At 46.5% G+C, this 15359-nt stretch overlaps 1 protein-coding gene across 2 annotated transcripts in view; it reads left to right on the top strand.

The window, feature by feature from the left end:
- The window catches only part of JAK3 (Janus kinase 3), a 224072-nt gene that overhangs the window by 179401 nt on the left and 29312 nt on the right, over positions 1 to 15359 (top strand). For both annotated transcript variants that reach the window (XM_066604769.1, XM_066604768.1), the window contains 3 exons: positions 11554 to 11705; positions 13065 to 13215; positions 13301 to 13431. In XM_066604769.1, coding sequence (XP_066460866.1) covers positions 11554 to 11705; positions 13065 to 13215; positions 13301 to 13431 — 434 coding nt within the window. The remainder of the gene's footprint in view (positions 1 to 11553; positions 11706 to 13064; positions 13216 to 13300; positions 13432 to 15359) is intronic.

Raw genomic sequence — 15359 nt, 5'->3', positions numbered from 1 at the left:
ATGGCACAATGGCTGCTACACATAGTGCTGCATGGCTAAACAGTTATAACTCCCCGAGTAACAACACAACCGACCGCTGAACAGCTCTGCAGAACATTCTGTCTCTGAAACAAGGGAAGCTTCCTTACCAGATATGCTTTTACAAGGATGGTGGATATTGAAGAGGAGAGAGCAAGGATAAGTCTGTCTCTGACTGGAAGTTCTGACTGAAAGTTCCTTCTTCCCACAATGCCTTGCAAACTACCCATAATACATCACTCTTTATGGTAGAAAAACAAGTTGTAATACCTTTGTAACACAGCTAGATGGTGCTGTAACCACTAAAACACCTAGAATGGAATGGTATGTAGCTTCGGTTTATGTGGGGCAGAACATCCAGTCTTCGCTGCCTCACAGATCTTTTTCCAATTACTCTAGTAAATCTGGAAGAAGCTGAACATTTGCATCAGGGCCCAAAAGCCTTACAGAGGTTTTCCAAGTTATGGATTTAATGTAGTTTTGTATTCCCCATGCCCAAAACTATAAACAATCAATGCACTCCCCGTGGTACCGGACTGCTGGTTCATCGTTCTGGAACTAACCGGTAATGTTACCCGGCCAGCAGGCCTGGCGGTGTCCTGTAAATCTGTTATGTGGGCTTCTAATATATGAGGGTGGATCAAAAGTGATCAGCACTTTGGCTGTAGGATTTATTTTAATCATCTATCAATATAATTGCTTTATAATGGACTTTGCCCGTCTGTAAACAAGCTGCCATATTGCCTCGTTAAAAAACGTTTTAGGCTGAGCTGCGATGAACGCATGAAAGCAGCGCTGTCTTCACCTCCTCGTCATATGCCAATCTTCGTCCTCTTACAGGTTCTTTCAAAGGACCAAACAGGAGACAGTCAGATGGTGCAAGATCCGAACTACAGAGGATACTTCAAAACAAAGTTTTTGGGGAGTGCTGACAGTGTGGGCAGTGGTGTGCAACAACACAACAGCCTTGGATAGCAGTCCTCTGCATTTAATTAGATTTTAGGCTTCAGCTCTGCAGTGAGCCTCTCACTTTAACAAGCACTGTTGATTGTTGAACCTTTTTCCTGATAATGCTCCACTCCCTTCTTCAGGACTGACACTTGTGCGACCTTCCCTGAACTTCTCTATCCATTCACAAACACTTTCTCCATACTTTGTACCAGGTCTTTGATGAATATTGGCCCCAGACACACACTCAGACCAGAAAAAAACAATCACTGCATGCTGCTCTTCTTCTGTGCAACTCACCAGTGGGGCCGCCATTTTTCTTCTAACTGACGTAACATGTTCAACCTGCCCAGCAGTGACTGGGGAGGCAGCGACCTACAACTGAAAGTGTTGATGAGACAGTGCGGCCAACTGAAGTTTTAGTATAATTAGCGTGCAGATAATTTTTGACTCGTAGAAGCCCCAAAGCAGTTTTATGGGACATTGCTGATGATGCCTCTGTCTGGCCTCCTATTGGCTGCATTTCTCACATGGGTAAACAACCCATGTGGCTGCTACAACACTTGTAAACAGAAGAGCAGAGCAGCAGTGAGCGGCGATGGGAGAGCAGTGTGCACATGGAGGCTTTTATTTAGTTATTTCTTTTTCAATATACATTGTGTCCCCCACTTCCAGCAATGGAAGGGTTACTCGAATTAAACTCCTTTATGGATCTGCCTTAAACCTCTTGTGCCTCAGTGTGTTATTCATACATTTATAAATCAGGCTAACATTCCACCTCAACTGATGACCAAATCACCAGGATACCCAGGAATCACCAGAGCCACCAGGATACCCAGGAAACACCAGAGCCACCAGGATACCCAGGAATCACCAGAGCCACCAGGATACCCAGGAATCACCAGAGCCACCAGGATACCCAGGAATCATCAGAGCCACCAGGATACCCAGGAATCACCAGAGCCACCAGGATACTCAGAAATCACCAGAGCCACCAGGATACTCAGAAATCACCAGAGCCACCAGGATACCCAGGAATCACCAGAGCCACCAGGATACTCAGAAATCACCAGAGCCACCAGGATACTCAGAAATCACCAGAGCCACCAGGATACCCAGGAATCACCAGAGCCACCAGGATACCCAGGAATCACCAGAGCCGCCAGGATACCCAGGAATCACCAGAGCCACCAGGATAATCAGGAATCACCAGAGCCACCAGGATACCCAGAAATCATCAGAGCCACCAGGATACCCAGAAATCATCAGAGCCACCAGGATACCCAGGAATCACCAGAACCAGCAGGATACCCAGGAATCACCAGAGCCACCAGGATACCCAGAAATCATCAGAGCCACCAGGATACCCAGAAATCAACAGAGCCACCAGGATACCCAGGAATCACCAGAGCCACCAGGATACCCAGGAATCCCCAGAACCACCAGGATACTCAGAAATCACCAGAGCCACCAGGATACCCAGGAATCACCAGAGCCGCCAGGATACCCAGAAATCACCAGAGCCGCCAGGATACCCAGGAATCACCAGAGCCGCCTGGATACCCAGGAATCACCAGAGCCGCCAGGATACCCAGGAATCACCAGAGCCACCAGGATACCCAGAAATCACCAGAGCCACCAGGATACCCAGAAATCACCAGAGCCACCAGGATACCCAGGAATCACCAGAGCCACCAGGATACCAAGGAATCACCAGAGCCACCAGGATACCCAGGAATCACCAGAGCCACCAGGATACCCAGGAATCACCAGAGCCACCAGGATACCCAGGAATCACCAGAGCCACCAGGATACCCAGAAATCATCAGAGCCACCAGAATACCCAGGAATCACCAGAGCCACCAGGATACCCAGAAATCATCAGAGCCACAAGGATACCCAGGAATCACCAGCAATGGAAGGGTTACTCGAAAAAAACTCCTTTATGGATCTGCCTTAAACCTCTTGTGCCTCAGTGTGTTGCTCATACATTTATAAATCAGGCTAACATCCCACCTCAACTGATGACCAAATCACCAGGATACCCAGGAATCACCAGAGCCACCAGGATACCCAGGAATCACCAGAGCCACCAGGATACTCAGGAATCACCAGAGCCACCAGGATACTCAGAAATCACCAGAGCCACCAGGATACCCAGGAATCACCAGAGCCACCAGGATACCCAGGAATCACCAGAGCCACCAGGATACCCAGGAATCACCAGAGCCACCAGGATACTCAGAAATCACCAGAGCCACCAGGATAGCCAGGAATCACCAGAGCCACCAGGATACCCAGGAATCATCAGAGCCACCAGGATACCCAGGAATCACCAGAGCCACCAGGATACCCAGGAATCACCAGAGCCACCAGGATACCCAGGAATCACCAGAGCCACCAGGATACCCAGGAATCACCAGAGCCACCAGGATACCCAGGAATCACCAGAGCCACAAGGATACCCAGGAATCACCAGAGCCACGATAACCAGGAATCATCAGAGCCACCAGGATACCCAAGAATCACCAGAGCCACGATAACCAGGAATCATCAGAGCCACCAGGATACCCAGGAATCACCAGAGCCACCAGGATACCCAGGAATCACCAGAGCCACCAGGATACCCAGGAATCACCAGAGCCACCAGGATACCCAGGAATCACCAGCGCCACCAGGATACTCAGAAATCACCAGAGCCACCAGGATACCCAGGAATCGACACAGCCACCAGGATACCCAGGAATCACCAGAGCCACCAGGATACCCAGAAATCAGCAGAGCCACCAGGATACCCAGGAATCACCAGCAATGGAAGGGTTACTCGAAAAAAACTCCTTTATGGATCTGCCTTAAACCTCTTGTGCCTCTGTGTGTTACTCATACTCATGTCCTCCGACACACAAAAAGGAACTTCTCCCTGAATATAAGAAGCTGTAAGACCTGCTGACATGTACAGACCGCCGACAGGATACATAACCCCAACACACAGCAGGACTATAAGATTCCTGTTAATGTAAGGAGCTGTAAGACCTGCTGACCTGAACGGACCACGGACAGGATACATAACCCCAACACACAGCAGAACTATAAGATCCCTGTAATGTAAGGAGCTGTAAGACCTGCTGACATGTACGGACCGCGGACAGGATACAGATCCCTAACACACAGCAGGACTATAAGATCCGTGTATGGTAAGGAGCTGTAACACCTGCTGACATGTACGGACCGCAGACAGGATACATAACCCCAACACACAGCAGGACTATAAGACCCTGTAATGTAAGGAGCTGTAAGACCTGCTGACATGTACAGACCGCGGACAGGATACATAACCCCACCACACAGCAGGACTATAAGATCCCTGTAATGTAAGGAGCTGTAAGACCTGCTGACATGTACGGACCGCGGACAGCATACATAACCCCAACACACAGCAGGACTTTAAGATCCCTGTAATATAAGGAGCTGTAAGACCTGCTGACATGTACGGACCGCGGACAGGATACAGATCCCCAACACACAGCAGGACTATAAGATCCCTGTAATGTAAGGAGCTGTAAGACCTGCTAACATGTACGGACCGCGGACAGGATACAGATCACCAACACACAGCAGGACTATAAGATCCCTGTAATGTAAGGAGCTGTAAGACCTGCTGACATGTACGGACCGCAGACAGGATACATAACCCCAACACATAGCAGGACTATAAGATCCCTGTAATGTAAGGAGCTGTAAGACCTGCTGACATGTACGGACCGCCGACAGGATACGGATCCCCAACACACAGCAGGACTCTAAGATCCCGGAGACATTCACATGACATTGACATGTTCCACGTCCGATGTTGTGTACCTGATCTGGTGCCTTAAATGTTCCGCTGGGGGGCTTTATATTGGGGCAACAGGACAAAAACTGAGAGCCAGGATGAGATCTCATCAATCAGAGAGGGAAAGACTGAATTACCTGTGGCAAAACATTTTTGTGGTCAGGGACACAGCATAGAGCAGATGAGAGTTATCATACTGAAGGGCAACTTCAAGTCACAGCGTCACAGAAGGATTTGGGAGTGCAAATTTATGGCCATGTTTGATACCCTCAAGAATTGAATGAACCTCAGCCCGGGATTCTTGCATAAGGGGAAAATATGAAAGGTCTGAAGGAGGTCAAGAGGGATGTCCTTTCCCAATCATTTCTTGTTTTTTTAACATCATAAAAATTCAGAACTTGACTTGTTATAATGTTGCCATCCAATAGGTGGTGCTGTATCTCCTTCCCGTGTGCAAGTTGAAGGAGAGATGAGACACATCATAAACCTGTCACATTCATGAGCTCAGTGGACTGATGAAGTATTTATCTCTCAGATCAGTTTGTCTGTTGTTGAGCGCCAAACAGTCTTAAATTTCTGTTTGTGAACATTTCAATCAAGAGGGGTGTCCTCTCTGCCTTTGTATATTATATATGTGACCCATCCAAACCAGTTTCATTTCAGCCTGATGAAGGGTCAAAAGAACACCGGAATGCTTGCTGTAACATCATGTATTTTTGTTAGCCATTAAAGGGTATTATAGAATCATAGACTGGTAGAGTTGGAAAGGACCTCCAAGGTCATCGGATCCAACCCCCTGCTCAGTGCAGCATTCACTAAATCATCCCAGACAGATATTTATCCAGCCTCTGTTTGAACACTTCCATTGCAGAAGAACTCCCCAACTTCTGTGGCAACATGTTCCACTCATTGATCCCCGTCACTGTCTAATATCTAATCTGTGTCTTCTCCCTGTCAGTTTCATCCCTTTGCTTCTAGTCTTTCCTTGTGCAGATGAGAATAGAGCTGATCCCTCTGCACTGTGACAGCCCTTCACATATTTGTAGACAGCTGTTAAGTCTCCTCTCTGCCTTTTTTTTGCAAGCTAAACATTCCCAGATCCTTTAACCGTTCCTCATAGCACATGATTTGCAGACCGCTCACCATCTTGGTAACTCTTCTCGGAACTTGCTCCAGTTTGTTGATGTCTTTTTTAAATTGGGGTGCCCAAAACTGCACACAGTATTCCAGATGAGGTCTGACTAAGGAAGAGTAGAGGGGAATAATGACCTCACATGATCTAGACTCTATGCTTCTCGTAATACATCCCAGCATTGTGTTTGCCTTTTTGGCTGCTGCATCACATTGTTGACTCATGTTCAGTCTATGATCTATTAGTATACCCAAGTCTTTTTCACATGTGCTGCTGCTTAGCCCAATTGCTCCCATTCTGTTTGTGCTTTTTTCATTTTTCTTGCCAAATGTAGGACTTTTCATTTCTCCTTGTTAAATACCATTCTGTTAGTTACCGCCCACTGTGCAAGCTTTTCTAGATCTTCTTGAATACTCTCTTTCTCTTCCCTAGTGTTATCTATCCCTCCTCGTTTTGTGTCATCTGCAAATTTGATTAGATTCCCCTTAAGTCCCTACTCCAGATCATTTATAACAATGTTGACCAACACAGGGCCTAGGACAGAGCCTTGTGGTCCCCACTTGATACATTCTTCCACTTGGATGTGCAACCATTTATGACCACTCTTTGAGTACGATCACTCAGCCAGTTGTGAATCCATCTAACAGTTGCCTTGTCAATCCCATATTTGGTGATTTTTTTCAATACGTATGGGATGAGATACTTTGTCAAATGCTTTACTAAAGTCAAGATATAGCATATCCACCGCATTTCTCTGATCAACCCAGTCGATAATTCTGTCATAGAAGGAAATTAGATTTGTCTGGCATGACTTGTTTGTTACAAACCCATGCTGGCTCTAGTTAATTACTCCATTCTCATCCAAGTACTTGCATACATGCTGTTTAATAATTTGTACAAAGATATTCCCTGGTATAGAAGTCAGGCTCACAGGCCTGTAGTTTCCTGGATCCACCTTCTTCCCTTTTTGGAAGATAGGGACAACATTTGCCCTTCTCCAATTTTCTGGGACTTCTCCTGTTCTCCAGGAATTTTCAAAGATTATGGCGAGTGGTTCAGCAATTACCTCCGCTGCTTCCTTTAGTATCCTAGAATGTAATTCATCTGGACCTTGAGACTTGGGTTCATGTAAGTTAGCTAAGTGTTCCCTCACCATTTCTCTGCTTACAGATAGCGTGCCTTCTTTCATACCCCCAATAGCACAGGGAAGATCAGCTGATGTTCCATCTACTTTCTGAGAGAAAACAGATACAAAATAAGAATCTAAAGTTCGTTCTTCTCACCATCATTCTTAACCAATTCACCATTTTCATCTTGTAAGCATCCAATAGCATCTTTCATTTTTCTTTTGCTTTTGACCCCCCAAATCCTTTTTTTAATTGCTTTTGGCCTCTGTTACAAGCCTCAATTCATTATCAGCTTTATCTTTTCTGACACTTGCCCTACAGTTTCTGCAGACCGCATTATATTCTTCTTTAGATATTCCCCCTCTTCCCATTTGATAAACATATTTTCTTCCATTATAACATGTGTACAAGTTCTGTGTTCATCCATCCTGGTTTCTTTAAATGCTTCCCATTCTTCCTTCTTTTAGGGATTGTTAACGATTGTGTTTTGAGAATCTCATTTCACCATATTTCCCAACCTTCTTGGACATTTCTGTCCTTAAGAACATCCGGCCATTGGATTCTTCCTCTTTCTGAGTTAATTGAAATCTTCCTTTCTGAAATCCAACCTTGAGGTCTGAGTCTTCTCAGGTCTTTCTCCCCTTGTTATCCAACATCCAAGGATATCATGATCACTGCCTCCTAGGGTCCCAGCCACCCTTACTTCCTCAACCATTCCCTCCCTGTTGGTAAGAATTAGGTCCAAGATAGCAGATCCCCTTGTTTTCTCTTCTACCTTTTGGAAGATAAAGTTGTCACAAGAGCGGATAAGAATCTGTTGGATCCATTACTTTTACCTGAGAGATTCCCAACAAATGTCTGGATGGGTAAAATCTCCCATGATCACTATGTTGGGCTTCTCTGAGAGCTTGTCCATCTGATGTAGAAAGAGTTCCTCCATATCTTCTGCTTGTCCAGATGGCCTATAGTAAATGTCCTTTCTGTTGCTCTCTCCTTGTATTCTTACCCAAACAGTTCCTACAGAACTCCCAGCTCTGAAGCTTGAATCTCCGTGGAGATGGATGTTCTCCTAACATACAACCCAACACCTCCTCCCCTTTTATTAGGTCAGTTTCTTATAAATACATTGTATCCTTCAAGCCTTGTATCCAATCATGTGTATCATCCCACCAAGTTTCCGTGATACCTATGACATCATATTTCTCTTCCTGTGTTCGGAGCTCCAGTTCTCCTTGTTTGTTTCCCATGCTCTGGCCATTTGTATAAAAACATGTTAGTTTGTGATCGGGGTCTCTTGCTCCCCTACTTGCCTTCTGAATTGTAATAGCGAGGGTCTCAAATGTATTAATTAGCTGTATATTTTTACCTTTCCCTTCCCTTCTCATATTGTTCTAGTTTAAAGTTCTCCTAATGAGTGAAGCAAGACGCCCACCAAATATATGCTTACCTGTTTTTGTAAGGTGCAACCCGTCTCTAGCAAGCAGTCCATCATATAGGTAATTCACTCCATGGTCTAGGAATCCAAATCTTTGCTGACGGCACCATCGATGTAGCCAGTTGTTCACCTCTAGAATCCTGTTCCATCTTCTTATTCCATGGCCATCCACTAGGAGAATGGATGAGAAGACCACCTGTGCTCCTAGTTCCTTCACCTTCTTTCCGAGGTCTTCAAAGTCTCTGCATATAGTTGCAAGGTCCTTTTTGCAGTGTCATTTGTCCCTACAAGTATTAGTAGGAATGGCTGGTGTTCTGTAGGACGGAAGAGTCTTGACAGCCTATCAAAGAAATCTTTGTGCACCTGGAAAACAGCACACCTCTCATGAGGTGTCAGGTCTGCAGACAGCGACCTCTGTTCCTCTCAGTAGGGAATCCCCCACAACCACCACTACTTTTCTTCTTCACAACAGCACTTCTTTTTCTCCATTCAAGAGGACTCTGTGTTCTTACTACACAGTTCTTTGTGGGTATAGACATTTCTTGCTGTACCTCTTTCTCCTCTGCTCTGTTCTTTGTGGGTAGAGCCATTTCCTGCTGCACCTCTTTCTCCTCTACTCTGTTCTTTGTGGGTAGAGTCATTTCTTGCTGTCCCTCTTTCTTCTCTGCTCTGTTCTTTGTGGTAGAGTCATTTCTTGCTGTCCCTCTTTCTCCTCTGCTCTGTTCTTTGTGGGTAGAGTCATTTCTTGCTGTACCTCTTCCTCCTCTGCTCTGTTCTTTGTGGGTAGAGTCATTTCTTGCTGTACCTCTTTCTCCTCTGCTCTGTTCTTTGTGGGTAGAGTCGTTTCTTGCTGCCCCTCTTTCTCCTCTGCTCTGTTCTTTGTGGTAGAGTCATTTCTTGCTGTCCCTCTTTCTCCTCTGCTCTGTTCTTTGTGGGTAGAGTCATTTCTTGCTGTACCTCTTCCTCCTCTGCTCTGTTCTTTGTGGGTAGAGTCATTTCTTGCTGTACCTCTTTCTCCTCTGCTCTGTTCTTTGTGGGTAGAGTCGTTTCTTGCTGTCCCTCTTTCTCCTCTGCTCTGTTCTTTGTGGGTTGAGTCATTTCTTGCTGTACTCTTTCTCCTCTGCTCTGTTCTTTGTGGGTAGAGTTATTTTCTTGCTGTGCCTCTTTCTCCTCTCCTCTGCTCTTTGTGGGTAGAGTCATTTCTTGCTGGACCTCTTTCTCCTCTGGTCTTTGTGGGTAGAGTCATTTCTTGCCGTACCTCTTTCTCCTCTGCTCTTTGTGGGTAGAGTCATTTCTTGCTGTACCTCTTTCTCCTCTGTTCTGCTCTTTGTGGGTAGAGTCATTTCTTGCTGTACCTCTTTCTCCTCTCCTCTGTTCTTTGTGGGTAGAGTCATTTCTTGCTGTACCTCTTTCTCCTCTGCTCTGTTCTTTGTGGGTAGAGTCATTTCTTGCTTACCTCTTTCTCCTCTGCTCTTTGTGGGTAGAGTCATTTCTTGCTGTACCTCTTTCTCCTCTGTTTGTGGGTAGAGTCATTTCTTGCCGTACCTCTTTCTCCTCTGTTCTTTGTGGGTAGAGTCATTTCCTGCTTCACCTCCTTCTCCTCTGCTCCTTGTGGGTAGAGTCATTTCTTGCTGTACCTCTTTCTCCTCTCCTCTGCTCTTTGTGGGTAGAGTCATTTCTTGCTGGACCTCTTTCTCCTCTGCTCTTTGTGGGTAGAGTCATTTCTTGCTGTACCTCTTTCTCCTCTGTCCTTTGTGGGTAGAGTCATTTCTTGCTGCACCTCTTTCTTCTCTGCTCTTTGTGGGTAGAGTCATTTCTTGCTGTACCTCTTTCTCCTCTGCTCTGTTCTTTGTTGGTAGAGTCATTTCTTGCTGTACCTCTTTCTCCTCTCCTCTGCTCTTTGTCGGTAGAGTCATATCTAGAAGATTACTTGGTTTCTGTCAATCACTTTTTACTCATAGAATTTTTAACACCATAAGGCCGCCTGCAAACGGGCGGAAATCCCGCCGCGGGATTTCCCGCAGGATTTCCGCCACTGAAAGTTTGCATAGGAGTGCATTACAATACGCACTCCTATGCAGACGGCCGTGGTTTGGCCGCGCGAAATCTCGCGCGGCAAACAAACCGCGGCATGTCCTATTTTTGTGCGGGGCACGCACTCACCCGGCCGCCGTCTCCGGTCTGCACATGCGCCGGCTGCGCCGCAGCCGGCACATGAAAGAGCCGGGGCCGCCAGGCGCGGGTGAGTACGCACTCGTCCCTGCAGGCTCTCGGGTCGGGTCCCGCGGCAAGAATTCTCGCTGCCGGATCCGACCCGCTCGTCTGCAGGCGGCCTAACTGTAAGGAACTACTAAAGTGGGAAAAAAAGGAAAAAAGACTATAAATAAAGCTTTCACCATAAATCTGTCTATTTTTAAGTAGCTACTGATGAAAGTTTCACTGTGACAGCATCAACTCCCGCAGCAACAATGTGACTACCCACTACTAATTAGATTTGTCTCTAGGAGCAAACTTAAATAGAATGCAATCACCTTGCCACCACAATAAAGGGGTTGGCCAAGATTGGAAACCTTTTTGCTTTTGCTCTACATAGACACTCATCCTCATACACTTGAAGAAGGATAAGCTTTAATACCAGGCCCAATCCCTGGACAAAGGGTGCTAGTTTGTGGGGAAAAAAGAAAACTGAATTTTTAAAAAAACTTATATTTGGAAATTGTAGTTTTTGAACTATAAATATAGTTCTATATAAAGACTGTAGAATGCTGAGAGTACAGCTGAGGGGGATTTCACACCTGCGTTGCATCTCTGGTTGGAGGTTCTGTCACAAATCCAGCTTTAAATACTGGAAGCAAAAGCGCTGCATGCTAAAATCCGGGCAAGCTGAGCAGAAAGTGAACAGACCCCATTATAGGGAACCGTTTGGCCCTGTTTGGTTCTGTCATCAGACGGAGCTGTGCGACCAGGGGATTCCCCTTCCCTGCTCCCCGAATGGAACAGAAAAAAAACCAACGCAGATGTGAAAGCAGCCGTATCAACGACTCAACATTGTCTCTTTCAGTGCTGCTAGAGAGAATCCCGTGGCTGGCTCCTGAATGTGTGGCGGATGTCAGGAACTTGGCATTAGAATCGGACTGCTGGAGTTTTGGGGTCACAATGTGGGAAATCTTTAATGATGGCATTATCCCCCTAAATTCAGAAGAACCTGAAAATGTAAGTCAAGAAGTAATGGCTTCTATGGAAAGTTCAACATTTTCACCTTAATTTTATGTTGATTTCCTGGATTTTTTGTGTTTTATTGTGTTTTTGTATTGGGAATCTGTGGCTCTTGCTCTCTTGCTTTTTCTTCGCTGTGTATCTCCGGCATAGACGTTATCATGGTGTCTGCACATAATTCTGATCTGCTCCAATGGGAAAGGAATCTTCATTCCCGGGGAATGTTATTAGAAATGTTTGTAAGAGAGTCTCTGTGTGACCTCTATGATGGCACCGCACTCAAGGGTGATGCAGTGAAGACCGCTGACAGTGAGGGCGAAACACAATAAACTTGCGATTGTTTCATCCAGCACTGTATTGATTACCTAAGCAGCACTCGAAAACCAATCACAGCCATCGCGTTGTGGAGGCGGGATTTATGAATTGGCCAAAAAATGCCGTGGCTCGGCGAATTCATTAATTTTGCCTTCACAACATGATGCCTGTGATTGATTCTCGAGCGCTGATCAGCCAATCAATGCAGCTGGATGAACCAATCACAGCCATCACATTAGTTCATCGAGTGCTCCATTGATTGGCTGAGCAGTGCTTGAGAACCAATCAGAGCCATCAGTTCCTGGAGGCAGGATTTATGAATCCTGTAACCAGGAAGCGATCTCCAGTGGGCGGCTGAGGACTGCAGAAAGCCTGCCAGAGCTCCGGAGAGCAGTGGGAGGGACGTGGACCAAGCGTGCTAGGTAAGTATAAAAAGACATCCCTGAAAATAAGACCTAGCACTTCTTTTGGGGCAAAAATTAATATAAGACAGGGTCTTCTTTTCGGGGAAACACGGTATTTGCCAATACTGTCTTAAATTTAGAAAGCAGAGAAGTGGTGCATGCTGTATGATGAATGTGGTACAGCTTGGAGACATGTTATATAATTTTCCCTTTTTTTAGGCCAGCTCTTGGCACTTTGTCATAAATTTGGTCCAAAATAATGGAACTAATGCCATTTTTTGTTTTTTTTTGCTGAAGAGGTGCTAATTGTTTAAAGGGTTTTTTAGGCAGTGTCAACTGTCAGTGACGGGATACAGCAGGGTAAGAGTGGATGCTACTTCACCGACCCTTGTGTAGTGGCCGGCACTCATAATTTCAGACTGGGGTCCCATTGGTTCACTAAGAGCTGAGCCTGCAATTACAAGTGCCGTCCACTACACAGTGGTCAGAGCAGTGGCTTGTACTCCGACCCTGGTGTACCCTGCTGCTGATAGCCGATGCTACCTGTAAAACCAATTTGAGTCCACATGCGTAGAGTTCACTACCGATGTGTTCTGCTAATTCACTTTTCTATAACTGATAACATTTCTTCATTCAGAAATTGCAGTTTTATAAAGATCAGATGCAACTTCCAGCTCCGCACTGGATCGAATTGGCAAGCTTAGAGCAACAGTGCATGTCTTATAACCCAGCCTTGAGACCACCCTTTCGCTCTGTCATCCGGGAGCTCAATAATCTTATTGCATCTGGTAAGACGAATGGACTCTGTATAACATTTCAGTATCTCTGCAGAAAGATTACAATTGATGAAACCCCTGTTGCTATTTGTCACAGATTATGAACTATTAGTGGATTCCAAAGGGCAGCACATGAAAGATTTCAGAGTTTGTGACCATGTCTGGGAGTACCAAGACCCAAGTGTGTATGAAGAAAGATACCTTAAATATATATCCATTATTGGCAAGGTAAGGGGCCACCTGTGTTATATCTATCAGTCACCGATGACACATTAGTGCATACAGAGGTTTTAGACTGGAATAGTGATTTCTAATTGGGGTGCTACGACATTAAAGGGCTTGTTTAACCCCTTAACGACTGCCCCATCGGGAAACTACGTCCTCAGAAAGTGGGCTTTAATCCTAGAGGACGTAGTTTTATGCATCCTCTTTGGATTAATGCCCACTGGCCTGAGGACGTGACAGCTCCATGCTGTCGGTGCCCGCAGGTAGCCGACAGCATGGAGCTGTCATCCCAGGATGCGGGCAGTCCCCCCCGGCATTGCAATCGGCGCTAGCCAATGCATAGCGCCGATCGCAAAAAAGTAAATAAAACTGTCAAAAAAGTTAGTTATTCAGCTGCCCTGCTGGATCGGCTCCACCAGAGCAGCTGAAATTACTTACCCGGCTTGTCGGCGGTGTCCCACGGAGATGTCGTCCTCCCGGACCCGCCGGCGGCCTTTTGCACATGCGCGCCAGACGATGACGTCACGCGCATGCGCAGAAGCCCGGGAGCCCCCGGCAAATTTAAAATCTCCTGGCTCCCGGCTCCTGAAGGTAGCCGGGAGCCAGGAGGTGTTACCGGGGACCGCTGTGAGCGGTCCCCGGGCCCGCGATCGCCGCTATCGATTAGATAGCGGCGATCGCGAAAAAGTTGAAAAAGTAAAAAAAAAGTAAAGTTTCACCTCCCCTCATGGATTGGATCCATGAGGGGAGGTGAAAATACTCACCCCCGGTCCTCTGCGATGTCCCGATGTCCCGGGACCCGAAATCCCCGTCTGCGCATGTGCGCCCGATGATTGACATCGGGCGCGTGCACAGAGGGGCTTGAGCCCCGGGAAATTCAAAATCCCTCTGCTCTTGGCTGCCATGTGTAGCCAAGAGCAGAGGGATGTCACCAGGGACATGATCACTGTCATCCAATGGATGACAGTGATCATGTAAAGTTAAAAAAAAAGTGCAAAAAGTTAAAAAAATAACAATAAAAAAGGGGTAAAAAGTAAAAAAAAAAAAGTGCAAAAAGTTAAAAAAAAAGTTTTAAAAAGTTTTAAAAAGTTTAAAAAACTTGCGCTTCATCTCCCCCCACGAATCATATCCGTGGCGGAGGATAAAATGACTGTACCTAAGGCCCCCGGATTTATCCGCGGACCTTACCCCAGCTTCTGCGCACGCGCCCGTCGCCAATATGGCAGGTGCATGCGCAAAAGCTGTGGTAATTTAAAATCTCCCTGCTCCTGGCTACAAAACTTAGCCGAGAGCCTGGAGATTTCACGGGGGGGCGCGGTGAGCGGTTCCTGATCACGTGTTCGCCGTTATCCAATGGATAATGGCGATCACGTAAAAGTAAAAAAAAAGGTGAAGGTTCATCTCCCCTCACCGATGCGATCGGTGAGAGGAGATGAAACTTTTTACCGGAGGCCTCCATATTTGCACCCCGACGCAATCTTCTTCCGTGAACGTTCCCGGATTCTGCGCATGCGACCGCCGGCAAAACAGCGAACACATGCGCAGGAGTCGGGGAGCCCAGGAAATTTAAAATCTCCTTGCTCCCAGCGACCAACGGTCACCGAGAGCCTGGGGCAGTGACAGGTGGCCTCGTTAAGCGGTCTCCGGTCACGTGATAAAAAGGTAGCGATCTACCTTAGGCCGGTCTCACATGACCGGATAGGAATTACGGATTCCGCATGCGTCTGATCTGCGGTAATACAAAAAAAATACAAAAAAAAAATATATATATACTGCGCATGACCGCCTGTGTGAGTAGGCAGTTATGCGCAGTACATTACGTGGCCGTACGCAGGGTCACAGCCGGGCTCACAGCTGGGATCCGCTACGGGCCTCGGCAAGCGGATTCCACCTACAGCCATGTGAGCCCGGCGTTATTCAGACCGCTACCT

Source organism: Eleutherodactylus coqui, chromosome 5 (assembly GCF_035609145.1).
Source record: "Eleutherodactylus coqui strain aEleCoq1 chromosome 5, aEleCoq1.hap1, whole genome shotgun sequence".
NCBI classification, from domain to species: domain Eukaryota; kingdom Metazoa; phylum Chordata; class Amphibia; order Anura; family Eleutherodactylidae; genus Eleutherodactylus; species Eleutherodactylus coqui.
The sequence above is the reverse complement of the archived record's forward strand: the minus strand, read 5'-3'. Positions and strand labels throughout refer to the sequence as shown.